Source organism: Mugil cephalus, chromosome 8 (genome assembly GCF_022458985.1).
Source record: "Mugil cephalus isolate CIBA_MC_2020 chromosome 8, CIBA_Mcephalus_1.1, whole genome shotgun sequence".
Taxonomy (NCBI): Eukaryota; Metazoa; Chordata; class Actinopteri; order Mugiliformes; family Mugilidae; genus Mugil; species Mugil cephalus.
The window spans coordinates 22,569,058-22,592,547 of NC_061777.1; the positions used below are offsets into that span (position 1 = coordinate 22,569,058).

Here is a 23,490-nt window from a genome sequence, read left to right on the forward strand (position 1 = left end):
ACAAAGCGCACAGGCGGGTTAACCTCTACATCGGTAGGTGGCGCTCTTTCCAGGAGGCATACCGGAAGTTTGACACCAACCATAACGGAACAACACCAGAAGCTCAGAGACAAGCGGTCGTCGGTGAAATACAAACAGACCACGGTTTTCATTTAATTTATCTGCAGTTTTTGTTTAGTGTTTAGAAATACATTTATCTACGGTGGTATAATTTAACCTGTTCGTAGAATGGGTAGGAGCAGGAGTCGGACTCCTCCAAGACGAGGTAAGACGCTAGGGGCGACTAGCTTGTGTTCCTTTAGCTTAGCATCTAACGTTAGTGCGGCTAACTGCTTTGCTCTCATAACGTTGTTGTCTCTGTTCTATTGTAAAAAGAAAGTCCTGTTTGTGTTAGCGTAAACACGCTCTTCTTACTAATGGCTTCAATATACATCCCGAAACAAAATGTCATTGAGCCGCTTTGTATAGCAGACACGGTGAGTTCTTCAGATAGCTAATAGAAAGTTCTAGCATTCAGCTCCTCGTTAACGCTTTTTAACGTTATAGACCTTATGCCAGACGGACAAGGAATATGAACACAAACGACCTAACTGTGTACATATTGGGTGCTTTATACTTTTCATTAGTGTTGTAATTTTGTGTTATTTAACGTACATGCGTGCCTTTCAAGCCGGGAGTCTAAAAATTTGCAAAAATTTAGTTATGTTTTCATAATGACAATAAAGACTCTTGATTCGTGACGTACAAATGACCTGTAAATATGCATTTATGGATATTATTATGATAAAAAAGATTACCTACAATTGTTGACTTTTTTTACAATTGCCTTTGCCACAGACCAAACAGTACTTTCTAATTTAAAAAGAAATAAACAAAAAAGCAACTCCTAGACGGGTAAAGGAGTTTCCATAATAGGAAGTACAATACACGCCAAGTTCTCTTTTATTTATTACATTGATATTGACGTGTAAGCTTGAAAAGAACTCTTAAGTGAGGATTATATTTCATTTGCAGAAACCTGGCCTTCTTTCATTTAAACCATTCACAGTTAAATTCCAATATGTGATCACATATGAAACATAATTATATTTTTTTAAAACAAGGCTCCTTGCTATAGTTGTAGCTGTTATTATCACAATGGGTCTTGACAATCATCAGATTTGTATTTGTTTGTGAAATTGTAAAGTTAGATACATGTGAGCTAAGTCTATTGTGTTACTGTTGTACGTTTCCTGATTTTTACCATTTCCCAAACATTATTCTTGTTTGTTTTTCTCTTCCTATTTAGATGTAATTATGATTGAAATTATATCACATTAATGTGCCATAATGCTTCCACGTTTTATCTAAAATTAGCCACTTGAGATTTGATCAAAGCATGGAATTTCACCTTTAATTCAAGGAATTCTGCAAAGCCTTTGCCTCAGCCATTGATGAAATACAGACATTTTCACCTTGCCCACCATTTTCACAGGTTCAGACATGATTTAACAGTTAACTAGTCAACTGCAAGCAGCTGCATGGTTTAGTTCCTCAGTATTTCACAACAAGCTAAGTATTAAAGATGTTGAATTTTCATTTAACACCTCTTTCAGAAAATAGTGGAGTACTTGGCTCAAGTGGAGAAGGCCATCATTTGGCTTAAGTAAACAAAGCAAGAATATATAGGTAACAGTATGCTGTTTGAAATTCCCCTAATGGATGGTTAATGTCATGATATATCTTCCCCTCAGAGAGAAGACGTTCCCGCTCAGGCTCAAGGGAGCGTGAGCGAAGGCGAAGGGAGAGAGATCGCTCTCGTTCTCGAGATCGGGACCGAGAGCGACGTAGATCTCGCTCACGATCTCCACATAGGAGACGTTCAAGGTAAAAAAAATAAAGAAAGAAAATGCTTTACACCTCCGTCGCTTGTTTAAGAGTTATTCCCTTCTGTGTAGTACATTGTGTTTATCTTACTTATTTTCCTTTAAAAAGCACATTAATCAAATGGTTTAAACATTGAAGTAAACCATTAAGTAATGAATGTAGTTGCAGATGTGTCAGCTCTAAGTGGTTGTGATAACCCCTCTGCATCCATCTTTGATTCTGCAGGTCTCCTCCTCGACGCCATCGCTCCTCTTCTCTCTCTCCTTCAAGACAAAAGGACAGACGTGATGATGACCGCAAAGACGTTAAGGACAAGACGGCAAAGCCCATACAGATGTCAGGTATTTGGCGATCAACATATATGCACACGTATTAAGAAGCAAATGTATTTTCAGTGCCCTTGGCATTTGTAATCAGAATGATAAAAAAATCTATTTTGTAATTTGCAGCGGAGGACATGGAGGGCAAAACAGAAGAGGAAATTGAGATGATGAAACTGATGGGATTTGGCTCCTTTGATACCACCAAGGTGAGATTACGGGGTGTACTGTGTTGTGGAGCCACAAGGAGGTGCAGTTTAGCTCAAATAAATTTTAAATGTACTGATCTTAAAGAAGCACACAGTATGTCTGTGTCAATTTCACTGGTGAAATGTAGATAAACCAGTTGCTGTTGCAATATAAATAATTACAATGTCCAAACAGCAACTACGATCTGTGAAGGAACTTTTTAGTAATGTAGTTGTCCCTCACCATATGTTGCCTCCCCACACCCCACCCCCTTCTGGCATTATGACAGTCTTTCATTGCTTGTGTGTTATCTGGTAAACACAAATAACAAACAAACAAAGGGTCTCAACTTGAAATATTTTCTGGAGAATATGCTAACGTTATTTTTTTTCAATGTTTCTATTGTTTATCATAACAACTAATGTATATCCAAGATGCCAGCAGCAGATACATTATGTCCCGTGAATTGCGAGGTGGGTCCTCCATAGATTGAACTTGATTGTCATGCACATGCCACAGACGATTGGATTGAGATCTAGGGAATTTAAAGAACAAAGTCAACAACTCAAACTCGTTGTGCTCCTCAAATAATTCCTGAACCATTATTGCTTTGTGGCAGAGTGAATTATTCTGCTGAAAGAGGCTACAACCATCAGAGAATACCTTTTTCCAATGAAACATCCACAACAATACATCTCACTGCCTCCCCTGGCTTGCCTTTTCCCCATAGTGCATCGTGGTGCCATGTGTTACCTAAGTAAGCAACACATCCAGTTACCCATGGATGTAAAGGAAAACATGGTTCATTAGACGTTCTTGCATTTCTCAGTGGTCCAGTTCTTTGCTCATGTTCTGTAATCTGTATTCTTACACCTTCCTATCAGAATTAGAATTAACTTCTTCTACAATTTGAGCTCAAGTAGTTCATCTGTTGGATTGGACCACACAGGACAACCTTCACTCCCCACATGCACCAGTGAGCATCCCTAGTTCACCACTGTTCCATCCTTGGATCACATTTGATAGATACTGACCACTGTAGACCGGGAACATCCCACAAGAGCTGCAGTTTAGGAGATGCTCTCACCCAGTCATCTAGCCACCATAAACTGTCCCTTCAAATTCACTGAAATCCTTAGCCTTGCCCATTTTTCTATGAACATGAATTGAAATCAAGCAGAGCCAATTGCATTTCATAATATGTTACTGATCATCTTGAAATGTAATATTTGAGAGACAATTATTATTTTTTGTCAAAACAGGGGAAGAAAACGGACGGATCAGTAAATGCATATGCTATCAATGTGAGCATGAAGAGAAAATACAGGTATGTCATTAAACAAAAAGAAACGTTTTCATGTTGGCTGGTTTTTCGTCTGCACTCCACAGACAGTTTTCCAGATGATGCATAGGCCCTTGTTTTTGTAAATGTTAGTCATTTCGGTGTTCTTGTTTAAGCCCCAGTTATTGGTAATATTGCTCATTTAACACCGTCAGTCCTCCAACAGCAAGCACTCACATTATCAACCACAGTTAAAGTAGCCAATCACCTCTGCAGGTGTTTCTATGCAGAGATCCTGACACTCCCATTGGTGCTCGATGATGTAATCTGCAAGTGTTGCGAGGGAAACAGTGATGTAATGTTTTCTTATATATTTATTTCTTTTAGGCAGTACATGAACAGAAAAGGTGGATTCAACAGACCGCTGGACTTCATTGCTTGATCCCGTTGTACTTTCCTGAGAAGTTTGTCCGCTCTCCCTTATACTTTTGGATTTGCATTGTGTTCCCCTGTTATACCTGACTCATTTTATGCAATGCAGCATTTCTTTATATATCTTTTTTTTTCTGATTGAAGACATAAATGTACATAGTAGTTCTTGCAGTAAGTCACAACAGAGTAATGGTAGGAGACTGAGCTTTATGTTAAGGTGCATCATGTTTTGTATTTGAAATAAAAGAGTTTTAAAAATGATGTTGCAGTCTTAAATCTTGTCTTAAAGATATGTATATGATTCATGATGTACACTATGCCAATGATTAAAAGAAATCTGACATGAGTATTACAATCAGTCTAGCTTGCATTCCATATTTAACTCATCCTGCACATAGAAATGATGGTTTGTTTAGTTGTTTGCCCTCGTTGTTGTTGTGCGTTTTGCTAATGCTAGTGTATTTCTTTTTGCTAATGCTAGTGTATTTTCCTTATACTAGTGAATGCTTGTTTGTTTTTTGGTACTGAGCCATCTAACGTAATCAAATTTCCTATTCAGTGGGTTTCCATCCAGAATAAAATGTAGTTTCAGGTGAAAGACGATTTTAAACTTAACATCCGTCTCGGTTTGAGGCAACCCTGTGACTGTTTTCATGTCTCGGAAAACAGCAGGTGTGCGCCTGCGCTGATTTCTGATATGTGATTGGAGAAGCAGGAGACCAATAGTAAGCAAGCATGTGATTCTGACCAATCTTCCAACACGAAATAAGGCAAACAACACAGCGAGAGCCAATCATCATTAGACACCGTGGAACAGCATGGCAGAGGGGGCGTGTCAACTGTCAAAAGCGGGCGTTGTCACTTTAGCTCGTGGCCGTCGAGGACCAATAGCTGACTGGTTTATGTGGAAATAACCAATCACAGTTAACTAGCAAGCAGCTAAGAAATGACGTCCATTGTGGCTCCTTCTAGTGTGCTTTCAGCAATTGGGAATGAGAGCCAAAATGGCTGAACCAGACCCTCAGTGGCAGTCAACGCTGAATCCTCTTGGTAATTGACGGTTAAAACAGCCAATAGGAGCACGAGTTGACATTTCCAGTATCCAATCATATAACTGAACAGAGCAGCTTTGTGGTGAAGTACAGTAGTTAGATGCCGTCCAGATCAACAAGCCACTATTTTGGAAGCAGTTTGAGAAACAGTCACTGTTCCTCAGTTGATGTCAGTCGTTATCTGCGTTTCCAGCCAGACGTGTTACGCGTTATCAGCGATAAACCAGCACTAAACCAGCCAGGCAGCCACATAGCCCCGAACCGATAAGGTTGGGTGACATCTTCGGTTGAACTTTAGGACAGCTAGCCTTTTTTTTTCCTTTTTTTTTTTTTTACATTCACTTCACACCAGACAAGTGTGTGACAGCTATAGAAGCGAGTCTTCTGCTTTTATTTAATTTCTTAAGGTTTATGATTTAGAAATCAAGAACTTCCCATCGTTTATTCGACAACTTGTCATTAGCGCTAACGCTAGCCAACTTCATTTTTTTTTTCTCCTGAAAAACAACAGCACTCGGTTTATTTTTATACGTCAAGCTACCGTCCGTTGTGTTTTTGTCAACAAGCCACTTTTCCTCGAAGAACTACCTACAGAATTGTCGATATTTAGCCAGGGAGCAAAGTGAGCTTATCTTTTTAAGAAGAAGTGTTGGCGTCAGCTTTGACTAGCCAGCTAACAACAAGCCTTTCATAAACCATCATTTCAACCATCACTGAGGAAGAGGCTTGTGTTGTGCTGCATTCACGACCTTTAACTTTTAAACAGCCCAACGCTGCAGGAGCGACTTTTGAACGTCACCTCTCGCATTTTAACATAATACCTGGGTGCTAGAGAAAGGCAGAGAGAGCCAGACCCGAAGCAGGCTGTGTACAGTCACGGAATCCCTCATCGGATTGTTATAATATCAGTGTTATTGTTGAAAATGGCGGCGGTCGGAATGGTGCAGATGTTGATCGAAGCAGCTGAGTACCTTGATCGCAGGGAACGAGGTAAGGTGTATTTGTATTATTTGCTACATTTGTTTTTTTTTTTTTTTCCTTTTGCCCTCGGGAAATGACAATGACACCCCTCCCCCCAATTTGTGAGCATTTGTATAATTTAAAAGCTGTTTTAAAATCTGTTTACTTATCCTTTAATTCATCAAGTAATCGGTCCGTGCATTAAATATATTTTATATATGTTTTTTTTTTTTTAATTTGCACAACAGTCCTGCAGGCTGCATCGACTTCCCCTTAAACAGCCACTAATCATTAGATCATAATGGACATGTTTGGTGCACATGTGCAAAGACAAAGATGCATTTGCATTCCTGATAAAAGAAATAATGTATATGTGGCAGATGCAGTCAGATATGCAGGGAGACATTGTTTTCATGGAGGCCCCTCCTTTCCCTCTGTTGTGGTTTGCTAGTGGGGTTTATTTCAGTTCAGGATGACATCATGGTCCAGGCTGAGGGGAGAAAATACTGTATAAAGATCCTGTGTGAAATCCATTCATTGCATACCAAAGATTCGGTGCAAGACATTGCGCACGGATTCCAAAAGATCAGATGTGGCTCATTTTGCAGCCTGGCGTCATTTAACTGTGTCTGTATTTTTGCATTGCCAGATATTGGGACATGTGACCACTCTGTTGTTTATTTGCTTGCAGAAGCTGAACACGGTTATGCCTCCATGCCCCCCTTCAGCAGTCGAGAGAGGGAAAGCTTGAAAAGGAAAAGCAAAAGCAAGAAAAACACAAGTAGCAGGTAAAGGCTGTTCGGGTTCTCATGCCCTTTTTTAAGTTCTGCAACGAGCCACCCATCTCATCCCCACTTCAAGTGTGCATTCACTGACTGCAGGGTTAAGCCATTGTTCCCAGACTGGTGTTTGTTTTCAAGTCACAATCATAATTTACTTTTAATTGATTTGTTTTTATATATTTAGGTGCCATGCCAAAAAAAACAGACTAGCACAGAATTTGAAACCACCCAATTGTCTTGCAGCCAAGTCTGTATCTGCATATTTATTTACAGACATATTCACGAAACTTTCCAGTTAAGGAAGCCTTTGGAGTGTCTGTTGGTACGCTTAATGAATGTCGGCCTCTAAAAATGTTCCTTCTGTTCCAACTCGTCATTTGTCATCATTTGTTTTTGAGTGAACATAGCTCTACAAGCCTGAGACAAAAAGACTCTAACGACACCAGTATGTTGTTGCTAAATTCACGGTGATATGTATGCTGACGCTCAATTATTTCAGACATTTAATTTATGCATACCGCACTAAAAAGATGCTATGTTATTATAAGCTGCGTGTGTGAATCTGTTGGGTTTCAGATCACGTTCAGACTTCCCGTTGTGTTCTTTAAAGCGCGTGACTGACAGCAGCAAACATCAGTCTGGCTTAAAGCAAATGACCACTCGGTAAAGCAAACTGGGTCAGTCAAGGTGACTGCAGAAGACATTTCAGTGAGGGGGCATGTTCTCAGCACCAGTCCCCTGAGTGGACACTAGTGCATTCACTGTCTGCAACCTAAATTCCATCAATCAGTCACCCAAGGACAGACATATGTTGCATCCTTACCCCACAGATCACTGTGTACTCTGTGATTAGATTGCAGTTAAGTTCCATGGTCCTGTGCAGGTGGGTGTTATTACAGTTATTACTATTACAAAAAAACGTGAATGGCGACACATGAAAAAAAAACATAACTGGTGTAAAAATGCAAATGAAATAATGCATAATAACCTATTCAGATTGTATGTATACTCTGTTAGCCGAACCTTCATGAGGTAGTCCACTGGTCCACATCTGCTATTCTGTTTCATGGAAGTGAGCCTGCAGGACACCTAAGGTGGAACATATTTATATTTAGGTCTCTTACCTTGTGTAACCCAACACACAACACAGACAATCATAATCCATCCCTTACTTGGGCCCTTACTTATGTTTCTTTACCACCATTGCTTAACTTGTAAATTGTGTGGATTTTCAAATGAAATGAAATGTTAGTATTACTTCACCATTATACATGGGTGGGCCTAACGAGCAGAAACTGTGACTGATCAAACTGTAGATCTACAAACTAGTTACAGGCTCTTAAGTACCTTCTACTTTAGGTGAGGTGTTTCTATAGCGCAAGGGAAACCGTGAAGCATGTAATTGTATGTTGAATGATCAAACACATGAAGTCACATTGTTATACCAACCTCCAACCAGCTGTTGCATCATTTTAGCGTCACCAGTGTGCAAATGCAAACAGAAAAAGGCCTTGAAGGTATGTAGCTCTCTCAGGTGGCCTGTGTGTAGTTACCTTCAGAGAGTGTCCTGAACTTATGAAGTCTGAAATCACCTGATGATGGTGTGGCTGTTCAGAGCAGCTAGAAAAAGAAGCCACTTGGAAGAGTGGTAAAACATCTCCAGGATCCAATTGTTTTTGTACAACAGCGGTCACATGTTACTTTCACATGTTCGTGTGGCATGTTTTGGATTCGTTTGTTTGAGGGATACCCTGAACCAAAGTGTCCACAGACTGGCCGTGTGCCATGCTTAGTGACCTGTTCATGGAGCACAGAGGTGAAGCATGCAGAACACACATAAATACAGTACGTGCCGTTTGCATTTTACACATCATAAGCCGCTATGTTACCGTGATACATAGCGTGTAAATCTAAAGTTAGTCTACTATACACAGGCATTTGAGGACGCCATAGCTTCAGATGTGTATGGCACCAGTAGTAAATCACATCCTATTTTGCACAAATCAGTGTGTCGAATGCCATTAGTAACCGTTTGCCTTTTTTTATATTCATCTTTTATATTCTAATATTCATCATATACGTATATATACACTACCAGTCAAAGGTTTGCTCACACTTTCTCATTGTATTGAATGAGACGCTGTGTCCAAACGTTTGACTGGTAGTGTCTGTGTATATATATGCATTCCAGTGTCATGTGCTGTTTGGCTGTCGGTCCAAAACCCAGTGATATAACCAGTGAGATATAAATAGCAGCAAATCCTTTCACTGGAGAAGCTGCAACCAATGAACGGTGGGTGTTTTCTCTGAAAATGATTATTAAGTTATATAGTTTAGTTTCTCTAAATCAGCTAAGTGACTGTTACCTGCAAATTTAAGAATTCAGAATGAATATTTGCATTGACCTCATTAGTGTACGGGACAAACAGGAGATGGTGTTTCATTAATTGTGTGTAGACACATGGAAAACCCTGCTATTTGAAACGGTGTTGTCATTAATCAGATTGATTTATATGTCATTTGACTTTGACAACGTTGTTACTGTGTGATGATCTAAAGGACACAGGGTGTCCACTTCAGCAGGAACATGCGTCCAGCTCAGATTATGTCTTAACATGCTTAGGTGGCACTACAGTTTTAGATGTGCCTAGTGAACATGGGACAAGCTTGGCATGTTGAGTGGACTCAAGCTGCTGGAGATTTTGCCCCCGTTTCCGTCATCAAACCCAGCGTCTACTGTTCTCATTTACAAGGTTGTGTTAAGCTGCAGTGACACCCGCGTTAGTTGGGAGCACTTTCCGCTGTTACCCACTGCTTTTTAAGGGCGCTTGTTATTAATAAGGGTTTCTGCAGAGCCTAGATGATTTGATATGGTCCGATGTGATCTAGGCTCGTGTTCATTAATAGGCAGACCAGCACTTGTGCTGACTGAATTTGCCTCCTGGGGAAAGGGTTGATATCTGCCAGGAGAGTGGGCCATTGATTGATCATCATAAGTGTTGTTGTGTTGTTGTTGTTGGTGGTGGTAAGATTTTGTGAAATGTAAGGCATGCAGGTCGTGTGTTTATTTGAAGTCACTCAGCCCACTATGTACAACCCCCTCCAGTTTCTGTGTTTTCCCTGAAGCATGGATGTGTGAGTATTGGGGGAGGGGACTCACCATGTTTCTGGTGTGTACGTGTGCATGTGTGTCAGTAGTAGTGACTCCCCCTCCCCCTCATCCCTCTCTCTCTCTCTCGTCCTCACCTCCTCCTCCTCCTTTCTGTGTCTTTCCTGCTCAGTCTTGGCAGTCATTGGAGAACACCAGCTCCTCCATTACAGAGATGGAGAGATCCATCCCCCACCTCACACACACACTGTGTGTGTAGAAAAATAAACGTGTTCTTGACATCATTGCAGGCACTTGAGCCTTTCAACACCCTGTGTTGTTGTTTATGCTAATGTGGGAGACCTGGCTGAGATTCAGATTCAGAAAAACTTTATTTGTCCCCAGGGGGCAATTAAGGGCAAACAGAGCAGGCAACAAAGACACAACAAAGAGTGGAAAAGCGCAGTTAAAGTAAGTAACATAGAATAAACAAACTGGAATAAATATATGCTTTAAATGAATGAAAAACACAAACCTAGTGATGAATAGTGAAGCAATGAGTCCTGCAATGATAGGACATGATATACAATATTAACCTTTGTGTACCAGAAGACTCTTGAAGTCCAGGCTGAAGAGAAGACACTGTCTAAGTTTCCTTAACCTTCTTCATTAAATGTTCTCAAAAACTCAAAAAACATGAAAAACAGCACAAGATATTAACCTCCAACTTCACTGGATCCCAAACTGATCAGACACCACAGGAAGAAGTCAGAACTGTTTTGTTTTGCCTGATCAGTGTATGTGAAGTCAAAACATTTGAACCACCACAGGTGCCACACACATGCCCACCCCGTAGCAACCACATTCTCCCGATAGATTTTTTATTTTTTGTTGTTGTTGTTTTGGCAGACTGCACTGCCCTCAAATAGCAAAAAACAGCTGCTTAGAAACACCTGGAAATGCACTGAGAAGTCCTGTATCTATTCCCCACAGAGTGACCGTTTTGGAGGGCGACCCATACAGGATTAGGCAGGTTGTCGTCACTTTGACTTGTTAGTACCATGTCATCAATACTTCATTGATCATGTAAGACAAAGTAGGATACTCAGATCTACAAACAGTTTTACTTCTCTTAAAATGATATTTGGGTTTCAGACAGACTGAGACATGCATCCTCAATGTTTGTGTCTACAGACCAAGATTAGCTCATTGCAAATATATTGGTATTGCTGTATACAGTTTTTGGGCCGATATATGGAATATGTACACTGTATACATCTCAAGTTTAAACTGAAAGTCATTTAGAAACTGTTTTCACCGTTACGCAGAAGTAAAACATATAATATACACTCTTTTCTAAATATTCTCACACCGGAACAAGCTGGTGATGATCTTTGAGTCGGTATTAATTGTATCCATTCTTATGTCAGTTATCACTCTGCTCTTCTGTAATACCACTAATGAATTGACTGATTCAGCAGTCACATTGATCTGTAGTGGAGGAAGTTATTTCCTGCTACAGGCGGTTAGTTAGACAGATCTGATTGAATTATTATTACGTGATATTATAGTAGTTTGGTGACGCACTGGAATATAGTGTCATACTATGTAATATCCAACTATATCAGTGTGGTTCTTTTGGTAAATCTGCCACTATAGGAAGCAACAACGCAAACTATTCATTAAGGTCCATCGCACACAATGAAGAACGTTGCTCTTCCTCTGTATTACTTAATACCAGTTGTTGTAGAGTGTGGCTGCCGGGGTATGTTGGGTAGAGGGGCAGAGGGTAATAGGACGCAGGCAGGAGGTGGGAGGTGTTCCAGGGCCTGAAATCTAGCCTGAATAAGTGGGATCACTTCCCTGCTGCCGATGTTATGTCACCAGCGGCTGTCTGCCCTGTGCTGGAATGTACACTGGCTGGACGGACGAGTGAGATACCGAGTACCCAAGGTGAAACAAGATTGATACCTTGCACACATGACAGTTCGCAACATGACGGAGATCGTGGCCTTTTCTGCATCAACTCATAGGGCTTGAAATCCCTTTCAAGGCTTGTAATTGAGGTTAGTTGTTGTCAAATATGGCGACAGTGTGGAGGTAACAGTATAGACCTGAAAATGCAGAGGCTATTCTGGGACTTGTGGTGACGGGATTAGAGGGTCAAGTGGAGGTGGAGGACAGGTCAGGAATGTAGAGGGGCTCTTCTTTCCTTTTCTGCCCCTCCGTCTTGCTAACCTTTTCTCACACAGGCAAAAACACTTTTTTTTTTTTTTTTTTAACCAAAATGTACACTTGACCCCGTTTCTGCATCCGCTGTGTGTACGCGCCGCTTTGAAACTGCAGTGCAGGAGTTATGGTGGCCACTAGCGCACCACCAGCTTTCATCTTACATTCATTTTGCTGTGCCTCACCTCCACCCTGTTCATCACTTCATGCACAATGGGTAATTAGGCTGTATGAAAGGGCATACAGTAGTCTCGTCTAGTCCGGGCTTCTGTTTCTAGTTACTGTTACTATGTTTACCCCTGGGCCTCCTCATCACGTATCTGTGTGCGGGTGCGTTCCTTAAAAAAGCTTCCTCAGTGGAGCGGGCTCGGGCACCAGGATGCCCAGCCTACTCTTCGTTCGTCCTAGAATCTCATTTTGTCCACCGCTCTCACTGCTCGTAGACTCTCACGCAGCCTTTTCTCACTTGCTTACTCCCCTGTATTGAGGCCCTGAACCGCAGTGATGGCACAAGAAGCGAAAACATACCCAGCAGCTCTGTTATTCTGTACGGTTTCTCATATGTGTTTTTGTTTTATCTTCACAGGTCTACGCACAATGAAATGGAAAAGAACAGGTATGAAAAAAAATCTTCATATCTTTGTACATATTTGTGCTTCTCCTCAGTTCATAACATGAGCTCACACCACTCGTAACACTCCCCCACTGTCACCACTGAGGATGTGCCCCTAAATTGTGTGTTGTTGCTGGAAAATATTATCTCATATCAGATTAGTAAGAATCACTGTCACGGGCTTGTTTTTATCCTGAATTGCAACGTGAAAGCTAAAATTAAAAGAGAATAAATTATTCTGTAGAACGCAGGACGATCAAACCACAATTAAATGAGAAAAACCTGACACGTACACCAATCAGGCATAACATTATGACCACTGACAGGAGAAGTAAATAACATCTTGTTACAATTCAGTGTTCTGCTTGGAAACTTTTTGACCTGCCATTCATGTGGATGTTTCTTGGGCGTGTAGCACCTACCTAGACCAGACCAGACACCCCCACCCCATAGCAATGACCCTCCTGACACAGACACACACACAAACAGTTTAGCAACAAATAAAAAAACACCATCAACAACACAAGGTGTTGACCTGGCCTCCAAATTCACTAGATCCCAAACTGATAAAGTATCTGTGGGATAACAACATCCTGTTACCAGACACCACAGGACACCCTCAGAAGCCCCATGTCCATTTTCTGATGAGTCACAACTGTTTTTAGAGAGGGAGACCTACACAATATTAGGACGGTGGTCATAATGTTATGCCTGATCAGTGGGAAAGGATCGAGGAAATAATTCTTCCAGGAAACCTGAAGATCTAATATTAGCTGGTTGTGGTCTGACTAGTGCCAACAGTGCTGCAAACACCAGGAAAAACTAGGGCCACAAACACCGAAAATCAGCCTGATGTGTCACCGTCTGAAATTTATTAACATTAGAGCCAATAATTTAACATTGGAATACATGGTTGTAACCCATTAACATGCTTTACAGATTAATATATAAAATGCCATCAAAGTGGAGTGGAAAGCTAGTAGAAATGCGGAGTACATGGAGCAAAAAAAACATTTTGGAAAGCTGGACGGTATGACCTTTGATCCACCAACAAAATGTATTTGTTATGAACATTTCAAGGTGTCAACCAGCGCTACAGTGTGAGGAAGAGAGAGAGCTGAGATTAATAGAGAGAGATGTAGGAAAGGAGTGGGTGTGCACTCCTCCTATCACACCCTGTGGTTTCATACAAAGCCTGATGAATGTATGAAGGAATTTCATAGTAACCAGTCTGGTTACTAGAAGTTTCTAACAATAGATGAAATGTTTGGGGGTTTTTTAAAACTTCCTGTGAAACCTGATTACTGTGTTTGCTCATGGGAGGAAGATTTTTCTCGAGAAACGAATTCTGAACTGTTAAGGAGACGGACAAGACGAGCTGGTTCACAATTATGATTTCCACAAAAGAAAGCATCTGTGGAAGAGCAGCGAAACAAAAAAATCCTGCTCCAGTAATTATTTGGTTGCAGTTGTTACTTCGTATGGAGTCACACCTAGCTTTAAGTTCAAGGTGTCCATTCCTTCTTTTTTTTTCATACTGTTGATTGAGGTTGTAGAACAGATTCTTAGTTCACAAATACAATTATTATTGCAGTTATTTGTGCCGTTTAGGGCAACAACTAAGCATTTACTTGTCAAAGTAAAATTTTCCTATTTCTTCTTTTTTTTTTTAAACTAATATGTAGTTAGTATAGTAATATGCGGTTAAGTAGCAGTAAAGCGGTTTTGACAGAGCTGTTCAGACGAGGAAAACCAAGGTTCAACAGGATGAGATGTTCACATGCACCACTGTCCCAACAAGGAACATGGTTCCTTTTAGATTAGCTACACTGACAACAACAAACCCAAAAGAGGGATTCTGGGAAAGGAAATAGTTTGTATTCTTTCTAAGCCGGTCCTTGGATGACAGAGATTGGTAACGATAATGATGGTTGGCTGCTTAAAAAGGTTTCTAGTCACTGAACCACAGGTTTTTTGTTTTGTTTTGGGTTTTTTTGTTTTGCTGTGCCCTCCCGACACTGATGAGACAAATGAGGTTTCATAGTTGTATCAGGTGACTCAGTGTGTCCTTTGGCTCCTAGGAGCAGCTGATCTTGTTTCAATAACGTACAACCGAGCGGGCGCTTGACAGCATTTTGTGGAGCTGGGAGGCTTGTGTTCTATTTTAGGCTGTGCGAATTCATCAGTCCATTTCCCCGTCTGATTTGCTTTCATTTGATTGTAATAATCAGTTTGGTGGAAATGATTTAGAGCTGCAGCGGTTAATTCAATCAAATAATATTTTTGGTCATTCTTGAAAGCAAAATATTCCCAACATGTTCTGGTTTCAGCATCATAAACGTGCTGATTTTCTTAATTACATATGAAAGCATCAAGAGTATCAATAGAGTTTGATCAATCCAGTGTTGATGTAATAAATTGGTTTTATAAACATCTCATTGAGTTGTGGGACACCATAACATTTTTGGCATTTTTATAAGAAAAGCTGTCACTGAAATGAACTGTTAGTTGCAGCTTTTATAGACACACACACATATGATTAATATGATGTATGAGTAATGTGTCTTTTATATGAAAAGTCAATGTGCTGCTTTTTGAATCTGAATATTAGTCTTTCTTTGTTCTGAGTCTCCAGCACTAACAGTGGTTCTTCCTGTGCTTCTTCATCCAAATCCGCAGCAGCAGTGGACGGCCTGAATAATACATAGCACTGAGGCCTGTGCCTGGGATTTAGTCTTCTGCATGTGTGTGCAGGATTAAGTACATGGAGACGTCTCAAACCCAGCAGAAAGTCCAAATTATTACCACTTGAGAACATTGATAGCTTGTAGCTGGTTTCTCCCAGCAGTAGACTGGGATAAAAAGCCATCAGGGCCAAATAGAAAATGTGTCATTCAAACCACTGCTAGCAAAGCCAGAGGAGCAACCTCAAGTGAAATCACACCACACCTTAAAAGTCTTGTTTTTTTACTAGTTTCTGCCGTTACGAACAGAAACAGGAGTGTGCATGTGTGTGTGCACCACCAGCAACACCATTTTACATCCAAGTGTCCCCAAACAAGGACTGAACTTTTCTCTCAGCGGTCAGAGTGAAGACGGGTGATTTACTGCTGGTCAGGCAAAGTTCACTGGGTGACCTGGTTGTAGTTTTTTTTTTTTTTTAAGTGAGAGGTTGCTGCAAGAGAAACCATTTTTGGTTGAAAGGGACGGCACAGCAGCGGCAGTTCTTGTGCAGCAAATGCAACTTGCGCATTCACGTCATTTCGGAGCACGCTCGGAGAGGCCGTGTGTACTTTTTAAATGCAATAACGGCTGGACCGAGTGCACGAGCGTGAAGTGAGGCCAGAGAAATGTAGGTTCTGGCAGCGTTCATGCATGTCACCCATTGACACACTGAACTAGAATAACCTGTTGCTGAAATAGCACTGTGTTAAAGCGACGTAGACTTGTGTGCAGTGTTTCCTTTTCGCTCAAGTGCCATGTGACCTCCGCTGTTTGATTGCTCATCAGTGTTGTTTAACAAACATTAACTAGCCCCGCTGATCCCTCACTATGTCAGAACACCACAGACGAGGACATTTCCATTATGTAATATCAGTCTGCGTGCCCTTTGGACTGTGTCAGCTAAGAAACAGCCTCTTGGCTTCAGCTGCTTAGTGCTGCTTTGTATGTGCGTGCATGGGCTTCACTCGCCGGGTGTGTGCGTGTGTTTAAAGGGCAAGAGGTAAGAATATATTTGCGTGCGTGTCCTCTGCCCGCAGTCAAATCAGTCTCACACTAACTCGAATTTGAAAGAAGTCTTCTCTGCGGTGACGTTGGCATCTGGGTGGCGTGGAGCAGACAGTAAATGAACAGCTCACCCAGCCAGCCCCGAACATAAAAACATAAAAAAATAAAAATATGTACCCTCCGTCTGACGCGCACACGCCCACTCACTCTGCCGAACACAGGCACACAGACACGTACACACTCTTGACGAGGCTGGAGCTGGAGGTGTGTGTTGTGTAACAGCCAGGTCAAGTGGTCACCAACACCCACCAAACCTTAGCAACTGGCAAGGCTGCTGCCTTAGAGCGGCTGGGATCCGCGCAGGAGGAAGCGGAGCGGAGATGAGGAATGTAAATGTGAATTGTGTATGTGCGGGGGCTGTTGCAGGACAGACGACATTAGTAATCAGTTCAGATCTGATCATATGTCTCGGATGATCTTCGATTTTACAACATATTGTTTGTTTTGTTTTTTTTCTTGTCTAGGGAGGGTTCGGACTCCTTCACTCAATGACGCGTCTTATGCAACAGCTGACGAAATGAAAATATACTCAGGACGGTATCATCATTTGATATCAAGAAACCATTTACTCACTAGCTCTCAGTGTAGATGAATGGCTCGAGCATTTGTGTCAGAAACACACATGTAGTAACTCAGAGAAAATACACAGATTTTTCTAAAGATTCACTAAATCTATTTCTCAATGTCCTCAGGTGACTACTGTTATCAGTGTCTGGGGCAGTAGGCTACGGGTGGGGGTGTGAAGTGAGTTTATCAGACCGCTGTTGTCTGCTCACATGAAGCTGTATATGCAGCTGGAAGAACCAGCTGTGATTTCAGCCTCAGGTTTCCTGAAGAGCAGGGTTGATGCCCAGTGTGGTGCATCACCATCTCCATCCTGGTGTTCAGTGCCTGCTTCACAGAGAAGAAGATTCTTTGTCCTTCTCCCTTTAAACCGTGGTCCTCCATCTTTGTTTCTTCTTCACCCTCTGCAGACGGGCGCATCTACGGCTGTGTTTAGAGCGCTTGAAATCCCTCGTTCCCTTGGGACCAGATGCTAACAGGCACACCACCCTCAGCCTGCTGATGAAGGCCAAAGATCACATCAAGGTATGCAACACTCACCCAATCAGTTGTGAAGAGGGCAATTTGTTGACCTCTGTGGTTGGCTTAAGAGTGTTAGTGTTTTGTGTCTAAGTTGTTGTTGACAGTAACAGCTGCTCCTAATGTGCTCTACCGCGTCCCACCCTGTAGAGGTTGGAGGAAAGCGATAGGAAAGCTCAGCACACCTTGGAGCAGCTACAGCGGGAGCGGAGACACCTGAGGAGGCGTCTGGAGCAGCTGGGAGTAGAGAGGACCCGTATGGACAGTACAGGCTCCACCAGGTCCTCCGACAAGTCTGACTCTGACCAGGGTAAGTTGGCACAACTGTCCATTTCTGTCCTTTCTACTGACTTGCCCATCTTGAGGAAGTGAGAAGTCCTACAAACCTGTCTTGCTGAAATAAAATGTAAAAAAGTAATTCCAGGAAAAAACATAAAAGATTTATTATCTTATTACATTTTATTGAGAAAAATAGCAGCAGACTTGGTATTTCCTTTTTCGAGTTCTTTAAAAATACAGTAAACAGTCTTGTTGGTTGGTAAATCAATAAAGCCAGATATTGTTGGCACATCAGGATTTATGAAATTCAGAATACCTGAAATTACCATCACCGCATAACAGTCCTGTCTCTCAGGGCCGTGCCAAACCAAACCAACTAAAAGTACTACTTCCTGTTTCCCCTTTTGAATATTGAACACAGACTACTGCCCCCTACTGGTGTGAATTGTCATCTTTTAGATTAGAAGTATATTGGCTGTAGTCTTTGCTCTAAGTTCAAATGTAACTTCTTGGTCCAGACAGAGGCAGTATGAGGTGACTTTACAGTCCAGTGTTAATAACAGCTGTAAGACACAAGAAGACTATTGAGCAACGGTCAGTTCCTAGAAGCCACAGAGGGTACCAGTCAAAGTCAACAGTTAAAGTTAGCATTTAACTTAATGGAGCAAACGTAAAAGTATAACAGGAGGCAGTAATCTTTAGTCCCTGGAATTTATGAACTCACTTCCTGAAAATGTCTGCAAAAAAAAGTTCCCCTTGCGAGGTTGCGATTACCACAAAAGAGGTCCATTCATGTGCACACTAATGGTGACCACTAGAAACACTAACCCACGTTCAAACACAGCACAGTGAATGATTCACTTAGTGACATGAGTGTCCTTCTGAGATAAAACTGACTGGTCATTCAGCCCTATAACCATGCTGTCTTGTTCCAACAGAGGACCTGGATGTGGACGTGGAGGGGACAGACTACCTGCTGGGTGACCTAGAGTGGAGCACCAGCAGTGTGAGTGACTCAGGGGATGAGCGGGGCAGCCTGCGCAGCAGCTGTAGCGATGAGGGCTACTCCAGCGCCAGCCTGCTGCGCCTGCAGGACACTCAGGAGATGGTCAAGCAGCTGGGCTGCAGCCTATAAACAGCACTGGTCGCTGATCCAGCACCCAACTCCTCCCTTCAGCCAATCCCGTCCCAAGATTATCTCACCACTCCTCGGTCCCGCTCAGATTCCCCCCCCCCCTCTCCTCTCCCCCTTCCTTCTTAACCAGGACTGACCAAGTTTGAGGCCTCTCCCTGCAGCCAGGCCTCCGCAGACTGTGTGTCTGCACGATGACTTCCATACAGACTGTAACACCTCTGAGACACCCGCCCACATCCAGCCCATCATCAGCGGTCAGTCTTTAGGGTGTCGCCTGCTCTGCTCCGCACCAATCAAACGAGCGGGATTTTAAAGACACTCCACCCCCCACCCCACCCCACCGCCCCGCCGTCTGTCAGAAATCCAACTTTCAGCCAGAGAATGTTACCACACAATGTCCCACTGCCTCTTTTTCTATGCCTCAAGAGCCATGGGAAGCACTTATGAGATTTCACCCTCAATTCACACACACACACACACACACACACACGCATTAACACACACATGTTCACACACCCCTCCATTGGTCCCAGTCGTACAGTGAGACCCAAAGGTGTGACACTGACATGATGTGGGGCTCTTTTTCTGCCCCGCTCACTAGTCAACCATCCGTGCATGGTACTTTGCACTTAAAATTGCTTTTGTAAACGAAACTGTCATCTTTTTTCAAACACCGTCTCTTAAAAAACGTAAAGGCCCCCCGCTGCAGCTACGGCAGAAATGTTACCAGATGAAGTGAGTGTTTCGAAATACACGTCGGTCAGCAGAATTCGTGGACACTAATCTAGACTGTGTGTGCGGTGTTAACCTGTCGGGTCCGACAGCAATACGTCCCTTAGTACCCAGGCTTTGGCAGGCAACCTCACAAAAAAAACCCACCCTGTAATTTTATGTCCACACCTGCCATTCAGAGGAAAAAAAAGGAACAAAAACAAACAAAAAAAAAAAATATTGTGCAGCATGAGATTGTGAAGGGTTCGGGGCTCACGGGAGGGTTTTGGGGGGGTGGGTTTGATGTTTTCTGCCTCTCTCTGATGACGGTGGCGTTTTTTAGGGGGTCCTTTTCTCACGTGTGTGTATGTCACGTCCGAGCCTGGTGGCGACGGTGGCTGCTAGCGGGGTTCGGAAAAACATTTAACGCCAGCCACCAGGCCCGAACGCTGGTATGTTTTGGCAGGTGCTGGTACATTCTTGTACACTACTCCTTCACTGCCCTGCTCACCAGGTATTTACAGGAAGGGAAAATCCTCTCTACTGAGAGCAGTCGCGAGACTGGAGCACATTCCACTATGTAGAGAGGACGGACGGGTGAGGGTTATTATTTTTGTTGGATGTTCCGGCCGGTTATCTATGAAGGGGGTTTGAGAGAAGGTCGAGTCACCCTAGAAAAGAACGACCGGCTTTGGCTTTTTTTGTGGGAACACGTGGAGAAGAGCCTGATTTTTTTTTTTTTTTCTTTTCTCCGTGTTCACATATGAAAAGCAATAAAAGTGAAATTTTTTCTCCTTTGCCTTCTTAGCTATTTATTGTTTCTGCAAAAGACAGTACTCCTTTTAATGTAAATAGTTTACAGAAAGATCTCTATGTCCGCAAAATGTATTTATTAGATATACTAAATATATAGATGAGTCTATGAAATTATATTTAATCAGTCATAGCTTATGTTCTCCTCGTGAAGTTTATTGAGAGTTTCTAATATGTAGTTTGTTTGCACAGCCTAGTCAATCCATAGAGTATTTAGACATGTTTCTTGTGCCTCGAGGCTTTGGTGTCTGTTGAATTTGGCACGGTGCTCCTAGGGAATAAAACGTTTTCTTTGTGGTTGGTTCCAGTTTTTAGCTGTTTCAAGCCATCTTGCCCTTTGAATGGTCACATAATAAGACAAAAAAATCAGAATAACCTTTAAAAAAAAAAAAATAGGAAGTTAAAAAGCATAAAAGTGAGAGGGGCCGGTGGCCGGGTCGAGTTTGGCGACAGTTCCTCGTGCGTCGCCCGTTTCCATCTGCGTGCCTGGGAACCTCAGACAAAATGGCTGCTCAGCCTGGTGAGATTTGAGGCCTTTCGCGTGGTCCAGCGTCGCGGCGGGCAGGGAGAGGACGGCAGGTTTCTGAATGTACACGTCCTCGTCTCTGCAGCGTAGCAGCGCGGTGCCAAAGGAAGCTCCCTGCTCGTGCATGCGCCACTTCCAGATCTCCAAGTTTAAAGCATGAAGATGGTACACCCAAAAAAAAAAAGAAAAAAACTAAAGAAAACCCGATTAAAAAATAGATTGTTTAGTCTCTTGAGTGTGGAATGCTGCTTATATTTGTCAAGTTGAATAAAAAAGATGTCAGAGGAAGTGTGTAGCCAGGCTCAACAAGGGGGCAATGTATGGAAAAGTAGCGAGTGGGCAGGTGTGTGGTGTGTTCACCGAGATGCCATCTGTCGGTGCGTGCATGTGTATACGGTATGTGTGTGTTTATTTCGTCACTGTCTTCAGAGAGAATTCTTTTGGGGTGGTAGAGGGTGGGTGGTTTAAAAACAAATATATATATATATATATATATATACACATATATACATACAAGGCTGTTTCTGTTCGGGTTTCCTTTTCATCTGTTTACTAGTAAAAAGCAAAAAAAAACACACAAAAGCCCACTTGATGAAGACTTCATGTATTAACCTGAGCATTAATGTCTGTCTATGGGAGTCTCATGTTTGCCCCCCCCCCCCCCCTCCCCCTTCATCCGGGACCTGTTTTGTGTTCTGCCAGTCTACCTGAGTGTGTGTGTATGTGCGAGTGCGCTCATTTCCTGTACGGATGCGTTTGCCGATCAGCCATGTGAGAGCGTGACTCCCTCCTCCACATGCTGCGTTGGCATTCATGGTGCACGTCAGGTGTGTGTGTCTGTGTGTGTGTGTGTGTGTGTGTGTGTGTGTGTGTGTGGCGGGGCAACATAGGAGCAGCTACACGCCAGTATTGCTCCTCCGCTGCCAACCCATCCCCGACCCCCCATCCACCCCCACCCCCCCGATACAAAGACCCTGGTGCTCTCAGCATCTGCCTTAAGACGCAGGTGTGGAATCTCTCAAAGAACAAGACTACAGTCAGACCAGTTGTTTAAGCTACAGCTCTCAGCATCAGGGGCAACTCGCATTCTTGTGGATATTTGGTTTTTGCACATTTTGTCTCTGCATACGATGTGGCTAAGAATGCCTTAAAACAAGACACAAATGTACGACCTAGCAGAAGTGTATATGATGTGTATGAGTGTTAACGATATAGCGACATGTATCACAAAGGTCATTCCTCTTCATTGTGACGGTCTCAGGCATGGTGCTTTCATGCATTACACACTAAACCCACACACGGCTCCATGGACGTCGCCGTCGTCACCTGCCGCCTTTCTCCTCAGAAAGGGTCAAAAGTCTATTTGCTGAATAAGGTGGACGTTTTGTGCACTTACTTTTTAAGAAATTGGAGAATTTGGACACTTCTTCTGAATAAATCACTTCAAATGTGGGGACGTAACCCTTTGACAATGAGTTGTGGAGCAGCAATTTATATTTGCCAGTGATATTAAAGAAATAAAACATTTGAAACCCTTGTTTACCTACCTACCTTCTAGTCGTGGTCTTTATTTGCGGCTCAGGACATAAAAGCTCCGGCGGTAATTACACTGAGAGGACTAATGAGGGCTTTAACCGAGGATCTCAACCCACCAGAATCTCAACACAATGAATCATTTTCAGTCAGAGCTTCAATAGACATTAATATTTTTTTGTTGGCTAGGAGAAGAAAAGAAAGCCTTGACGAGGGCTTGATCCTCGCCAGCCATCCTGTGTGTTTCGCAGTAATCTGTTGGCCAAATCCCAGGTTTGTGTGGTCACAGCCATCTGACTGCTGCTCAACAAAGCCATAACAGAAGAAGGAGGGGGAGGGGTATCTTGAAAAGCATTCTGCATCCCTTCTGGAGCTGTCTTGACTGCTGAGGGGGGAAGGGAGATTCTTTTCTCTCTCTTTTTTTTTTTTTCTACCATGGAGAGCATCCAACTCTTCACCTCCTTCAGCAGCATTTCAACCTATCACATGTCTTGGATGGGGCCGCCATGCCTGAGGGCTCAGCTCTGGGTGTGATGCAGTTCTTCTCCAGGCTCTGCACCCACGCCCATATGCACTTCACACTTTTTTTTTCCTCATCAGATGTTTGAAGTGTTCCACCGAGCTGGGCACACAATACCTTGCAGTGGCTCATCTGAAAGGAATGCGCAATGTTTCTCTGGTTTCACCTGTGTTTCTTTTTCCTGCTATCACAAGCAATGTAATGTCTGTACAGGTGATCTGTTCCTATTTCAGCCTGACATCCCAAAGCTTATCTATAAAAGCGTGTCTAGCCCCCTCTCCTGACCTT

At 42.6% G+C, this 23,490-nt stretch overlaps 2 protein-coding genes across 2 annotated transcripts; both read left to right on the forward strand.

Annotated features, from left to right (window-relative positions):
• The first annotated feature begins 63 nt into the window (after nt 1-63).
• Nucleotides 64-4,350, forward strand: snrnp27 (small nuclear ribonucleoprotein 27 (U4/U6.U5)). The gene is made up of 6 exons (XM_047590812.1): nt 64-265; nt 1,734-1,866; nt 2,092-2,207; nt 2,316-2,395; nt 3,638-3,702; nt 4,045-4,350. The coding sequence occupies exons 1-6, from the start codon at nt 229-231 to the stop codon at nt 4,097-4,099; spliced, it is 486 nt and encodes a 161-aa protein (XP_047446768.1). The 5' UTR covers nt 64-228; the 3' UTR covers nt 4,100-4,350.
• An 885-nt stretch (nt 4,351-5,235) lies between these two features.
• On the forward strand, nt 5,236-22,695 carry mxd1 (MAX dimerization protein 1). The gene is made up of 6 exons (XM_047591710.1): nt 5,236-6,131; nt 6,793-6,889; nt 12,787-12,816; nt 17,577-17,691; nt 17,836-17,995; nt 18,903-22,695. The coding sequence occupies exons 1-6, from the start codon at nt 6,065-6,067 to the stop codon at nt 19,097-19,099; spliced, it is 666 nt and encodes a 221-aa protein (XP_047447666.1). The 5' UTR covers nt 5,236-6,064; the 3' UTR covers nt 19,100-22,695.
• Nucleotides 22,696-23,490: the final 795 nt, after the last annotated feature.